Source organism: Chelonia mydas, chromosome 9, assembly GCF_015237465.2.
Source record: "Chelonia mydas isolate rCheMyd1 chromosome 9, rCheMyd1.pri.v2, whole genome shotgun sequence".
NCBI lineage: Eukaryota > Metazoa > Chordata > Testudines > Cheloniidae > Chelonia > Chelonia mydas.
Window position 1 is genome coordinate 16,775,785 of NC_057855.1, and position 14,643 is coordinate 16,790,427.

At 41.4% G+C, this 14,643-nt stretch overlaps 1 protein-coding gene across 3 annotated transcripts in view; it reads left to right on the plus strand.

The window, feature by feature from the left end:
• The window catches only part of LRRC34 (leucine rich repeat containing 34), a 43,674-nt gene that overhangs the window by 10,853 nt on the left and 18,178 nt on the right, over nt 1–14,643 (plus strand). For all 3 annotated transcript variants that reach the window (XM_037909624.2, XM_043521973.1, XM_043521972.1), the window contains 7 exons: nt 551–634; nt 1,933–2,061; nt 4,219–4,314; nt 5,632–5,786; nt 6,942–7,097; nt 11,286–11,412; nt 11,731–11,939. In XM_037909624.2, the coding sequence (XP_037765552.1) occupies nt 551–634; nt 1,933–2,061; nt 4,219–4,314; nt 5,632–5,786; nt 6,942–7,097; nt 11,286–11,412; nt 11,731–11,934 (951 nt within the window). In that variant the 3' untranslated portion in view covers nt 11,935–11,939. The remainder of the gene's footprint in view (nt 1–550; nt 635–1,932; nt 2,062–4,218; nt 4,315–5,631; nt 5,787–6,941; nt 7,098–11,285; nt 11,413–11,730; nt 11,940–14,643) is intronic.

The following is a 14,643-nucleotide window of genomic DNA, read 5'->3' on the forward strand; positions in this document are numbered from 1 at the left end:
CTGCTTGAAACAGTACCTCTGAGGCACATACTATCCCAGTCTTTTCCCGGGGCTTTGAACTGAAACCTAAGGATGACAATTTAAATATCAACACTATTAACTTTATTACTGATGGTCATTTTAGTAGTATTTTAGCACCGGTATCCCCCGTCCCAAGCTTCCTCCCACACCTCCCCAGGTATCAAAACAAATACTTCCCCACTTGCCTAAACCTCTGATTTGCCCCTTGTCATTTTCTGTGATGAGGTTATTTGTTGTAGGTACAAAAACCTTTGGCATGTTGAAAACTGAATATGCAAATGATAGCAGTTTGAAGCTGGTCTATTGGTTAATAAGGATGTTTGTTAGTTTTTGGTTAATCACTACTGTGTTCATTTTTGTGTTACAGTTGTTTTTAAAGGTTTATGCTCAGTACATTAATTATGGAGAAAACTGTTTCCAAATAAAATGTCTTTCAAAACGGTGTGAGGCATCAGCTGTTTAAAATGAAAAATTTCTCTGTAAAATGAATTTTTGAGTTTGGCGTTGGTTTCCTGTTTGTGTACTGCAGGAAAACGCAACCCTGTGCTACTTCAATCTGATGTTTAATGATATTGGCACCAATGGAGCCGAATTGATAGCTAAAGCATTGCATGTAAGTATTAATCGATATGCTATAGTAATTTTGACAATAGCATCTGATTTGATATTATATTTTCTGATGGACAAAACTAATTCCCTCATCAGCATCAAAGTTAATCTAAAAAATCTCTTTTTTCCCCTTATATACAGTATTTGTTGTAACAAAGAGATTGCTTGTCTTCTCAAGACAGACTGTTTCTCTGCTACTTTTAGATCATCTTTCAGAAGAAGAGAAAACTGCCCTCTTCAGCCATTGATATTTATTGATTTCAACTATAAAATAGCTGGATATCTCTTTGTGAAAATTATGAAACTGAAAAATAAAACCAAAATGTCATGTATTTCACCAAAATTTGATGGGGCAAAATTTCACACAAATCCATACATAGCCAAGATTTTTTTTATTTTATTTTTCCATTATGTTCTGAAACTTGCTATCGGATTACTATTATTTTCCTGTTTTTGTTTTTAAATTTTCCTTTTTTATGGTCACCTGATTAGCCTTCACATCAGTTTGTTAAGGACATCACTGTGTAACCTCATATATCAGTGTATAAAATGTGTTTTTTGTAATTTCATATTTAAATTGCTCAGAATGGATTTTTCAGCACAATTTCTGTTACAGTGGCACTGAGGAATTAAAAAGTGAAAATTATTGTGTATACACTACAGCTAGGGCCTGATCCAATGCCCACTGAAGTCTTGTCTTCAGTGGACTTTGGATCAAGCCCTTAGTTTGCCAAAAAAGAGGCCAATCTTGCAAAGATCTGCACACAAGCTTAACTGTCTGCACATGAGGAATTCCACTGAAGTCAGTTGACTTCAGTGGGCTTTGATTACTCATGGGATAAAGGCAGATGAAAGACCTGCAAAATTCTAGTTTTCTACATTACAAAATTCAGCTATTAGCTAAATATGTGAAAAGACAGACATTATAATAAAATATAATGATGAATGGATTTAACTTTATTTTTAAGCAGTTTGTGTCTATGCTATCAATTTAGACACAAATACCAGTCTGGAATTCTTTAATAAACATATGAAAATTGGGAGATTATACTGGAAGCACAGATACCCATAAATAATTCAGAGCCCTCCCACCCTTGCAAACCCTTATGCTCTTGGTAGACTTTACTCAGGCAACTAGTCCCAGTGAAAAGATAGGCAGCTAACTTACTGTTAGCAATTGGCTGTGTTCCTTATAGAAGATGACATTTTGTCTGTATGCCACAATTAAAAAATTGGTAGTTAAATGTATAATATCACAGCTTAGATCATTTCAGGAAAATCCTTTTAAATTTTCTTTACTAGAGGAATGAAACGCTCCAACACTTGAGAATGACTGGCAACAAAATTGAAAACAAAGGTGGGATGTACTTTGCTTCAATGCTGCAAATTAATTCGACCTTAGAGAAGTTAGATCTTGGAGACTGTGATTTGGTGAGTAAAGTAAAATTATCAACTTAAACTGCAAACTAATAGCCTTTCAAGTGTATTATAAAGGTCCTGTGGTTAAATTAGTGGAAGATGCCATGTGTTGCCCTTGTTTTATATACTGTGATATCTTCAACTATCACAAAATGTCCTGTTGCAACTAACAAGATGCACTTGGAAGGACCTGTAGCATAGTGTGTTTATAGGAATATGTGATGTAGTACATTATAGCCTCTAACGGTCAGTTCCTTTACTCCCAAAGAGAAAAGAGTCTAATATTTTTTGAGATTCAGTTTGTGTTATATATGTCATATCATCTAGAGTTCATCTAATTCATGTAAGAAAGAGATTCCTTATTCTCTAAGGGCTCTTTTCATTCTAAAGAGGCTTCTGCAAGGGTATGAAGCGTTGAAAAGTGCACTCCCTTTCAAGAAGTGCTCTCCTCTCATTATCAGCCACATTGTGTCAAAAGCAATGTTGTGTTAATGTCCATGGGTGCCCCCAGCTTCCCCTAGGTGCACTCACAGACTACCCAGTCTAGTTGTCAGGCCATCCGTATAATGGCAGTGGGTTCTTTCCTGGAGAACAAGGCTGCTAATATAAGTAACGAAAGTTTCTAGTGCAGGGTACTGTCTGAGTGAAGAAACCTATGGAGAATGAGGTTTCATTCTCATAATATTTCTGGTGCTCCCAAACTGGAAGGTGAAAATGCTTTTAAAAATTAAAGGCATTACAAGCATGTATTACTGGGAAGATATAGTCACCAGAGATAAACACAGCTCTTAGAGGCTTTGGATAATTGTACTTCTATGCTTGAGTAAAATCAGTTTAAGGGAGTGTCTCCTGCTTCACTATGTGATTATAAAAACAGGAGCATAACCGGCTTGTCAAAAGACAGTGTTCCTTTGACAGTTCAGCGTGTTACAGAAGTATGACTGAGGGGAAAGGAATAAAAGATCAGAACTGGCATCTACAGTAGAACCTCACTAATTTGACTTCACTGATTCACACACTTCATAATTTTCCTGTGGAAGATAATATATATCCACTTAATATGAAGATAATTAATAGAAGAGTGTTAGCTTTAGTGAGTTCTCATCTACCCTGCCCCTCACCCTTGGCCTGGGGAGCCATGCATATCCACAATCCCCACCTTACCCCAGGGAGCTCTACCCTCCAAAACCCTAGCTAGAGAGGCCAACCCACCTCAATTCCAGCCTTATCTTAGGGACCCCCTACCCATGCTATCCTTGCCCTAAGGGCTATACCTTCCACAAGCCTACCCTAACCCAAGCCGGGGAGCCCCACTCTCTACAACCCTAGTCCGGAGAGGCCTGTTCACTTGAACACTAACCCTGGATCAAGGAGCCCAGTCCTAACGCCAGCCTAGGGAGCCCTACCCACCAGAACCCTACCCCTAGCCTTAGGAGTCCTACACTCTTAATCACTAAACTTAGCTGAGAACCCTACACTCCACAACGCTAACCCTAGCGCAGCGACGGCTACTGACCTGAAAGCTCACCTTAGCTCCACATCCCTAATACTAGCCCATTTTAGACATATGCACCTGAACACTAACTCTAGCTCTGGGAAGCCTACCCTCCACAGTCATAGTCCTAGCTGAAGAAGGCTTACTCACCTGAACCCTAACCCTCACCTGGAGAGCCCTGCCCTCCACAACCCTCACCCTAGCTCAGTGAGGCCCACCTACCTGAATCCTAACCTTAGACCAGATAGCCCTGCATTCCATAACCCTATCCCGAACCCAGGGAGCTCTGCCCCCCTATACCCGTGATATTACTAACAGTTTTACCCCATGCATTGCGAAAAATTCTTCTTCTCTAGTTTATCAGATTCTGTTTGTTTTCAGCAGGTCTCATAGTAATTCGTGCCAATTAGTTCAGTTCCACTCTCTTAACATCCTTTGCCTGCTGGTATTTCCAGGAAATGTTTGTATGTATTGCAATACTGCAGAGGCAGATGACCACTGAATATCTCCAAAACACATGGAGCTAAAAATAATAGTATTTCTAACTCATGTCAATTTGATATTTATGATCTTCTAAAAATACATCCTGTAAGAAGGCATGGTATCTTTGGTATGTTGCTTTATTTATATATTGAACAGGTTTCCCTAAAGAGTTTATCTGTTTTTGTTTTCAGGGTACACAAAGTCTAATAGCAATAGCAACAGTTATGAGCCATAACAAAGCGATGAAAGCCCTAAACCTAAATCGTCCTACACTGTATAGCCAAGAGGTATGTGTATATACTGTAGGGTCAGTTCAATTAAACAGATATATGCATACATAGACTCAATATTGATAGCTTTATGGAGGCCGATAGTGGTCTTGGACAGTGTGACTCTCTGGGGCTTCTTTATATGCTTGTGTGATAGCTGCCAGAGTTGTTTTTTAAGTCTTTCTGCCCAAGGAAGAGAGAACACCAACAAAAAGGATTGTAGACTCAGACTCAGGGGCCAAGATTTTCATACCTCCTTACCTAGAGTTATGCTCCTGAACCATAATTTAGGCACATGAAGAAACAGCCTTCTTTTCAAAGTGCTCAGTTCTTGACCTCAATAGAAGCAGTTGGATGATCAGCACTTATTTAGGGATTGTCTAAATGGGAATTGCAGAGTAAGAATGGCTTTTTTTGTTTAGCTTAAACTCCTTCCTAAGTGACATAAACAGAACCAGAGAAATGTCACTCTTAAAGTGAGATAAGTGTCCATTTGGGGGGTTCTGACAGTATAACTGCATCAGTTTAAATTCACACCTTGGCTTTTACTGAAAAAACTTTCCTGTGTCGACAAGACCAAAGGTGCCTAATCATGGATTTAGGAACCTAATTTTAGGCTCCTGCTTTTGAAAAAATCTGGACCAGAATAAACACCACGCTATATTAAGGGCCCAATCCGACACCAATTGAAGATTATGGGAGTCGTCCCATTTGTCACTCCTCTCTGCTCTGTAGGCTTCTCCATTGTGTCTACCTGACTGAAGCCCCTTATAAATTATTGTTTTAACCACCAGGTGATAACTTTAAAACCAATTCACTGCCTCTTATAGAGGCAGGATATATGTTTTTTTCTATACTTAATCCCTCTTTCAAAGACTTCTGCTCTTCATAAAATAATTGTTGATACGTATTTCTGTCACACCATTGACATCAGTGGGAACTGGATCAAGTCCTAAAACACTGTGTCATGGAAACTTGGAAAAGAAATGATCAAGGTAGATGAGAGAACTAGTAGTTGTTAGAGTATCGACTTGCCTGAGATTTACACTGCAGGGATATACAGTTCTGTAAATCTGCAGCCACATTTTGGTAACTCACTATTTTCCCAGTGATCACAATAAGAAATTGTTTCCTGACTTTTTGTATATCAATTTGTAATACATCAGAAGGAAGATGAGTTAAGGTCATATTCTGCTCTCGGATGTGTGTAAACATCTACCATTGACTGCAGGGAAAGTTGTACTTGTTCCTGGGGCCAAACATCAAAGAATGGTGTTTGGCCCTAAAAACTGATGGGATGTTAAAACGATAGTTTAACTGAGATTTTATTTTTAGGAAGAGTCCACAGTTCACATAGCTCTAATGATGAAAAATAACTCTTGTCTTATGGAACTGCATTTGTGCAAACATGAAATGAAGAACTTCGGTGTGGAGCGACTGTGTGATGCATTGTATGAAAACCACAGCCTGCGATATCTTGACCTCAGTTGGTAAAAGATTCACCCTCTGATTTTGTTTAAACTACACAAACATAGAGTATATTGTTGCTGGTGAAAACTGTGCACCATGCAATATCAGTATAGCAGTATTGTATGGTACTTGCTACCGCTCCCTCCAGAAAAAATGTGATTTTTCTAGGTGAGATGGAGAGTTGAGGTGGAAGCCATAGTTGGAGGGAATGCAACATTACTAAGGGATAAATTAGTATTTAGCCACACCTGTGGGGGTGGTGCAGAGCTATGCCACCACAGAAGGAGCACAGAAGGAGAAAACATTCTGCCTCAGGGAGGTGCAATGCCCCCTGTGTATATGGAGGAGCAACTGACAACACCCCTTTAAGGAGTGCAGCATCTTCCACCCTCCCCAGCCTGGCTGGTCAACTCTGCTATGACTCTGGCCACAGAAGGAGGGGAAGAGAGGTCTCCCTCTCGCCCCTCCCCCCTCTGCTTAAGGGCTATGCCATAGTCTAATCCTCAATTTACAAGCTTCAGCCTACGTGGTCAGCTATACCTCATTAAATCATTTCCCTGCCTTACAGGGGCCTCAGGCCTGAGTGCATTTCAGTCCCTCCTTCTCTTCTACCCATTGTCACGCAATAGTTTAGTCTCCTGAGGGTTTTAATACTTTGGTCTAATTCTTGTTGAGCTTGGTGTGGAGGTAGGGTAGCTGGGTGGTGCTGGTGGCCTGTAATATAGAGGATGTTAGACTAGATAATCTGATGGTCCCTTCTGGCCTTAAATTCTGTAGTACTGTACACTTGAGTGAAGAAAGAGCACTTACTCTCCAGTACATATTAATCAGACAGTGTCAAATTATGCCACTTTACAGAAGATGTAAAAAATCAAAATTGGAAGAATACAAAAAAAGACATTTAGGACCTGAACCTGTTACCCAGCAACTATTGGAAGTGCCTGCACATGAATTGCAAGAATGGGTTCTAAAAATCCCATTAATCTATTAGCTTGTGTTAATAGGTGCTAGTTTGAATAAAAATCCAGTTAAAGTATATGTATTGTAGATTGCTTCAACAGCTGTAAATTTCAGAACAGTTTATTCAGGAGCCTGAGGGGCATTTTCTGCCTCGGAAGTAGTACTGCAGGTTTCTCAATAAGATCCCCCTTTTAAAAAAAATATTTCTCTTTCAGTAATAAAATAACTCGTGATGGTGTGAAATTTTTGGGAGAACTGCTGAAACGGAACCAAATTCTGGAAATCCTAGATCTTAATTCAAACCGGATAGAAGATGATGGAGCCATCTACCTGAGTGAAGCCCTGGCTTTGTACAACAGGACTCTTCAAGCGTTAGTATATATAAAACTCCCCAAAAGAGATTGCAGATGTAACTATTGGAAAATCAGAAAATGTGACACAGCAGTATATGAGTTGGTATTGTAGTACATCACTTTTTTATGCTAGTGATCCAAACTGCAAAGTCAAAGAGTTTCCAAAATCACACATGGATGGGGACAGCTGGGGACACTGATGATGACAGACCCATGGTTTCACCTGGGCTCTGGCAGAACCAGTGAAATGCAAGTCCAAGGAATGCTCCCCACTCAGCAAAGCAAACCTGAGTGTCTGGACTGGCTGGGTTGAACTGCTGGGTCAATCTGTGGGAGGGAAGTCACATGGACTCTCCTCTTTTGGGAGGAGGGATGCTAGGAACAAGAAAGGCTAAGGGCAGAGGGAAGAGAGGGAGAAACATGAAGAGCTTTGGTATGAAACTGCAGAAAAACCTGAGAGTCTCTGGATTAAGTTTAGAAGTGTGAGCAACAAGGGTGATGTCATGGTGGGAGTCTGCTATAGACTACCAGACCAGGGGGATGAGGTGGACAAGGCTTTCTTCCGGCAACTAATGGACGTTACTAGATTGCAGGCCTTGGTTCTCCTGGGAGACTTCAATCACTCTGATATCTGCTGGGAGAGCAATACAGCGGTGCACAGACAATCCAAGAAGTTTCCCGAAAGTGTAGGGGACAATTTCCTGGTGCAAGTGCTGGAGGAACCAACTAGGGGCAGAGCTCTTCTTGACCTGCTGCTCACAAACTGGGAAGAATTTAGTAGGGGAAGCAAAAGTGGATGGGAACCTGGGAGGCAGTGACCATAAGATGGTCGAGTTCAGAATCCTGACAGAAGGAAGAAAGGAGAGCAGCAGAATATGGATCCTGGACTTCAGAAAAGCAGACTTTGACTCCCTCAGGTAACTGATGGGCAGGATCCCGTGGGAGAATAACATGAGGGGGAAAGGGGTCCAGAGAGCTAGCTGTATTTTAAAGAATCCTTATTGAGGTTACAGGAACAAACTATCCCGATGTGTAGAAAGAATAGTAAATATAACAGGCGACCAGCTTGGCTTAACAGTGAAATCCTTGCTGATCTTAAATACAAAAAAGAAGCTTACAAGAAGTGGAAGATTGGACAAATGACCAGGGAGGAGTACAAAAATATTGCTCAGGCATGCAGGAGTGAAATCAGGAAGGCCAAATCACACTTGGACTTGCAGCTAGCAAGAGATGTTAAGAGTAACAAGAAGGGTTTCTTCAGGTATGTTAGCAACAAGAAGAAAGCCAAGGAAAGTATGGGCCCCTTACTGAATAAGGGAGGCAACCTAGTGACAGAGGATGTGGAAAAAGCTAATGTAGTCAATGCTTTTTTTGCCTCTGTCTTCACGAACAAGGTCAACTCCCAGACTACTGCACTGGGCAGCACAGCATGGGGAGGAGGCGACTAGCCCTCTGTGGAGAAAGAAGTGGTTCGGGACAATTTAGGAAAGCTGGACGAGCACAAGTCCATGGGGCCGGATACACTGCATCCGAGGGTGCTAAAGGAATTGGCGGATGTGATTGCAGAGCCATTGGTCATTACCTTTGAAAACTCATGGCAATCGGGGGAGGTCCCGGATGACTGGAAAAAGGCTAATGTAGTGCCCATCTTTAAAAAAGAGAAGGAGGAGGATCCGGGGAACTACAGGCCAGTCAGCCTCACCTCAGTCCCTGGAAAAATCATGGAGCAGGTCCTCAAGGAATCAATTCTGAAGCACTTAAAGGAGAGGAAAGTGATCCGGAACAGTCAGCATGGATTCACCAAGGGCAAGTCATGCCTGACTAATCTAATTGCCTTCTATGACGAGATAACTGGCTCTATGGATGAGGTGAAAGCAGTGGACGTGTTCTTCCTTGACTTTAGCAAAGCTTTTGACACGGTCTCCCACAGTATTCTTGCCAGCAAGTTAAAGAAGTATGGGCTGGATGCATGGACTGTAAGGTGGATAGAAAGCTGGCTAGATCGTTGGGCTCAACGGGTAGCGATCAAAGGTTCCATGTCTAGTTGGCAGCCGGTATCAAGCAGAGTGCCCCAAGGGTCAGTCCTGGGGCCGGTTTTGTTCAATATCTTCATTAATGCTCTGGAGGATGGCATGGACTGCACCCTCAGCAAGTTTGCAGATTACACTAAACTCGGAGGAGTGGAGATACATTAGAGGGTAGGGATGGGATACAGAGGGCCCTAGACAAATTAGAGGATTGGGCCAAAAGAAATCTGATGAAGTTCAACAAAGACAAGTGCAGAGTCCTGCAGTTAGGATGGAAGAATCCCCACGCACTGCTACAGACTAGGGACCGAATGGCTAGGCAGCAGTTCTGCAGAAAAGGACCTAGGGGTTACAGTGGATGAGAAGCTGGATATGAGTCAACAGTGTGCCCTTGTTGCCAAGAAGGCTAAAGGCATTTTGGGCTGTATAAGTAGGGGCACTGCCAGCAGATCGAGGGACGTGATCGTTCCTCTCTATTCGACATTGGTGAGGCCTATTCTGGAGTACTGTGTCCAGTTTTGGGCCCCCCCACTACAGAAAGGATGTGGAAAAATTGGAAAGCGTCCAGCAGAGGGCAACAAAACTGATGAGGGGACTGGAACACATGACTTCTGAGGAGAGGCTGAGGGAACTGGGATTGTTTAAGTCTGCAGAAGAGAAGAAAGAGGGGGGATTTGATAGCTGCTTTCAACTACCTGAAAGGGGGTTCCAAAGAAGATGGATCTAGACTGTTCTCAGTAGTAGCAGATGACAGAACAAAGCGTAATGGTCTCAAGTTGCAGTGGGGGAGGTTTAGGTTGGATATTAGGAAAAACTTTTTCACTAGGAGGGTGGTGAAGCACTGGAATGTGTTACCTAGGGTGGTGGTGGAATCTCCTTCCTTTGAGGTTTTTTAGGTCATGCTTGACAAAGCCCTGGCTGGGATGATTTAGTTGAGGATTGGTCCTGCTCTGAGCAGGTGTTTGGACTAGATGACCTCCTGAGGTCCCTTCCAACCCTGATATTCTATGAAGATGCTCCCTTCCCACCAGTGACAAAGCCCTAGTAGTTTCCCTACTCAGCTTCTGACCCCTAAATTTGATCATCCACCTGACAAAAGGAGGCCAAACTTTACCACCTCAGTGACTAAACCCTGGAACACGACTGCTGCCAAGCCCTTCCCTTTATGGCAAAAGTCCCAAACTCTCCTCCCTCCACCAGGCACACTTCCAAGCTGCTACATTTTCTGGTTTACCCTTCCTACGGCCAATTCTACTAAAAGCCCTTTAAACTTTTTTCCATTTTACTTGTTTTCCCCCCCTTGGATTAAGTTAATTGTTGCTATAGAACAGTAGTTTCTGTTCCAAGTGTTTTTACTGCTTGTTCTCATACTTGTGATATTTTAGCAAGTTCTTCTTTTTCCCTTATGGATGAATCTAAAATTAATTTGATAGTATTTTCCTCTGTATTATATTTGGTTCACAGTACACATCTCGAGTCACTCGAATGAACATACGGCTGTCAGATCTGGTTCTCGATTCATTTTAGTATCTTGACTGTTTAGGCCCTTTCCTGTAAAATGTTTTGCAAACAAAATTCCTAATTGCTGCATGGAGTGCCATTTAAGTCAGCATGACACACTGCAAGAATAAGGGTCTTCTTGTTTCAGGTCTTAAAAATAATTTTTCTTGAAGCCTTTTTATAGTTTATTTCAAGTTCACCAGGAGATTGTCTAATCTCTCCTACAGGATATATTTTATGTCTTGCAGAAAACCATACCTTTGGCTGGAGGTAAGCTCTGATCATAGGTTTTGCCTGAAGCCATTAGTTTTGGGGAGTAAAGATCAAAGGGTCTGCTAGATGCCTCTGAAAAACTCTCAGGTTCACCAATACAAACATACCTCTCCCAGCTCCAGGATCAAAGTTTAACTTGGCTAGAAACCAAGGCCATGCTTTAAAACAGACTAAATATGAGAGCTAGCCACCAAGCATAGGGTCATCTGCTTTGAAGAAATGAATTGTCAAAGTCTTTGGCAACCAAATCAAGGAAGTGCCTTGAGGAATATCAGTATTAATAACAGATTTGAGCTATAAAGATAGTTTTTGTTGCTGATTTGTTCGAAATACTGTACTTAAGTGGTAGGAATCAAATGGCTTGGAATTTACTTATATAATTTGTTTTATTTCTTCTGTTTACTAGGTTAGCAGTAGCAAGCAACAATATAAGTGGAAAAGGACTTGTTGCTCTTTCGGATTCAATGAAAACAAACATGGTGCTTTCCTACATTTATATTTGGGGAAACAAACTGGATGAGGCCACCTGTGTCGTAAGTGTTTTCTTCATCACTGATCTTTTCCACAGTTTATCTTCATTTTATACTAGTGTGCTCATGAAAACTATTTGTAAGACTGATGTGTAGTTCATTATATTTTATTTTATTGTAAAATTATGGTAGTTGTGGCGTAGTCTTCTCATGCCAAACAATTACGGGACAGGAAAAGTATACAAGTGATTAAAATGCCATTTAGTGCTGACCTAGTCTGTATCATCTTCTACTGTTCTGCTTTGCACTTTCTAAGCCTCTGGCAGGTAGAACGTGTTAGAAGAATGTTAAATTTAAATCCTTTGCATTTGTTCATTTCAGGCATTTTCAGACTTAATTAAAACTGGCCGCTTGAAACCAAATTGTACAGACGTGGATCCGTATGAAGTGGATGGGCATGAATATCTTGCAGAACTCTCTCATGGCCTTAAAAGGCATTACTATTGGACACCAAGTTATGGGGAGGCTGATAACAAAGATGCTAATGCCAGTCTTGCAATAGGAGCAGTTGCAGAACATTTGTGAACAAGGTAACAACTTGATGCATTTATATCTATCAGCTTGAGGGTTTTTCTGGCTTATTTCTTTGTAAATCAAAATGATAGTATGTAGTTTCTTGAGGAAGTTATTTTGGAGTGTGCCAATATAAGTTTGAAAAGTACTAGAGATAAAACCAACTCAAACTGAGTCCAACGTGAGCTTTTTAACAAAGTATATATTGTTGCTGTAGGCAGTGGTTCTCAACCTATTTAGCATGGTGGGCCACATATAACACAGAAAGAACTGCATGTGGGCCGCATCCACACAATATACATACTACCTCTATGCCCCTGAGGATGTCATATGGGCCACAGCTGTGTGCTGATTGGGCTGTGGGTTGAGAACCACTGCTGTAGGTAAACAGACTATGATTAAAGGACTCTTATGATGAAAGTGCATAGATTTAATTGCATTCATTTTTTATATAAGGAGACAGGATAGTCTCTGTTACAGACTATTGTCTCAAGCTTCTGTCTTCTTTCTCTGCCCGCTCATTTAGTCAATATGATCCACCCTCTAACAGAGGAAGAGCAACCAACTATGATAGCAATACTTTGCACTAAAATCTTCCCAAAGTTCAGCACAAAGTTGTGGGTTTTTTTAAGTGACAGCTTATAATGCCCTTAAATAGAAAGTGTACATTGGCAAGAAAATCAGGCTTCTAAAATAAAGCAAAATTTGTCAAGTAGCTACAGCAATGCACTTAGAGAGCAACTATGTAAGTATTATTGTTAGTTTGACTCTTAGTGCCACAACGTTGCTCTCCTAGCGCTTTGGGACTACTTGGGGCTCCACTGTATCAGGCAGAAATATCCAAGAGGGTATTGATACTGATTGTGTGTGCTCACTTAGAATTTACTCTTTGAGTTGCTCTCAAAAATAGTTACGCTCATAAGGGGAAGTAACAAAATCTGACTGACGAGATACTAACTAGCCAGTTGCTGTAGAACTATGTGTTACCAAGCAATCGCTAAGCTAATACGGCAAGCTGAGAGGACGGCTTGGGCTTGTCACTCTGTGCTGAGCCAAAACTCCTCCTCCTCTTAAGGGTCTACAAAAAAAGATGAAGGCTAAGATAAAATAGGAAGAATTGGGATGATTTGGTTACATTAGATGGTCATATACTAGCTATGTGGACAAATAACCAGGTTCAAGAATAACCTGGGTTCTCTGTCATTTTAGATGAAGAGAACTGGGGCAGGAGAAACTTATAAATATTCTATCCTGTAAACCAGCTTCTCATTTTCTCTGCAAGACTATAAATAACTTCAGTACACTTCTTCATTGGTTTTCACATTGAAAGGGTTGGGAAAGCTCATTAAAAATATTTAGCACATTTTATTCAACTTTTTCCCTTTCGTAAAACTTAAGTACTTCAGAACAGAGATGGCCCTACTTAAATACCATAAACATACTTGTTGAGGTTGGACCTAATCAGTTTTACTTCATCTTCCAGACAATAACCACGTATTATCTTGCATTTTATAGAAAGGAGAATGCAATGGAACTTAAAGAATAATTATACAAAACTTACCATTATTTAATAGCATGTAAATGATTCTGAAGCAAAGGTGATAAGAGACTGTACTTTAACAGAGAATAGATGCTGTTAGAGTTTGGGACCTGGAAACTGCACCCTCTCTATAATCCCCCAAGATAACAGCTTTACAGGAATAATGCAGCTGGATAGACCTAGGTTCCAACTATCACTCTGAATAGAACACTCAGTGGTGTAGACCCTGGCTGTGGAGTTCCTTGTCAGAGATCAATATGAGCCCAACCAGTTCATGCCAAGGTATAAAATATGCCTTTTCAATACAGCTTTCCTTCAACACAATTAAAAAAAAAAAAGCCATGCACAAAGTTAGCCTTAGCCCTGGAGGTGGAGAGAGAGATGTTGGGCTTTTGTGCCTGTTAGATACCATGCAGCTCAGAATCACTGTAATGACTTAGGCCAGTGATTGATCTGCTCCAGTATCCTGTCTCCCAGTGTCGATGAGAAAGACGCATATTGGCCCATAACAGACAGTTATGGAATAGCCTGCTTCCAGATAACGTTTCTTCCTATTGCTAGGTAGGCCTGGTCTACCCCAGAGTTAGGTTGACATAAAGCACCTTACGTCAACCTAATTATGTCAGTGTCTACCCTACAGCCTTCCTCCCGCCGATGTAAGTGCCCTACTACACAAACATAATAAGTCCACCTCCACAAGAGGTACAGGGCTTATGTTGGTGTAGTTAGGGTGATGCAGTGTCTGTTACTTACATAGGCTGTTGGCTGTCTTGTCAGTTTCATGGCATGGCCATGAAATTGACAAGAAAGCTGGGTAGCTAGAGCCCAGCTGTCACCCATCTCCCTGGAGAGCTGGGCATCTGGACCCCACTTCCAGCTGGGAGCCAGGGCGAGAAGCCTAGGGGGCGGGAGGCAAGCCAGACTCCCAGCAGGGAGCTGCCAGCAGAGTTGAGAGACCGGGCTTCCCACACTGCCCCTCTTAGGTCGGTGGAAGCACTCCTGGTGCACCACCAACACAAGCAGGGTAATGTGGACAGGCACCACCAGAGTAATTACCGTGGTGGCTGTAAGTAGACATAATATAGGTCAACTTAAGTTTCTAGTGTAGACATACCCTTAGTGGTAGGTTTATTTTAGAAGCATGATAGTGTGTTTATATTCTTTGTCAAAATTTAAGGTAG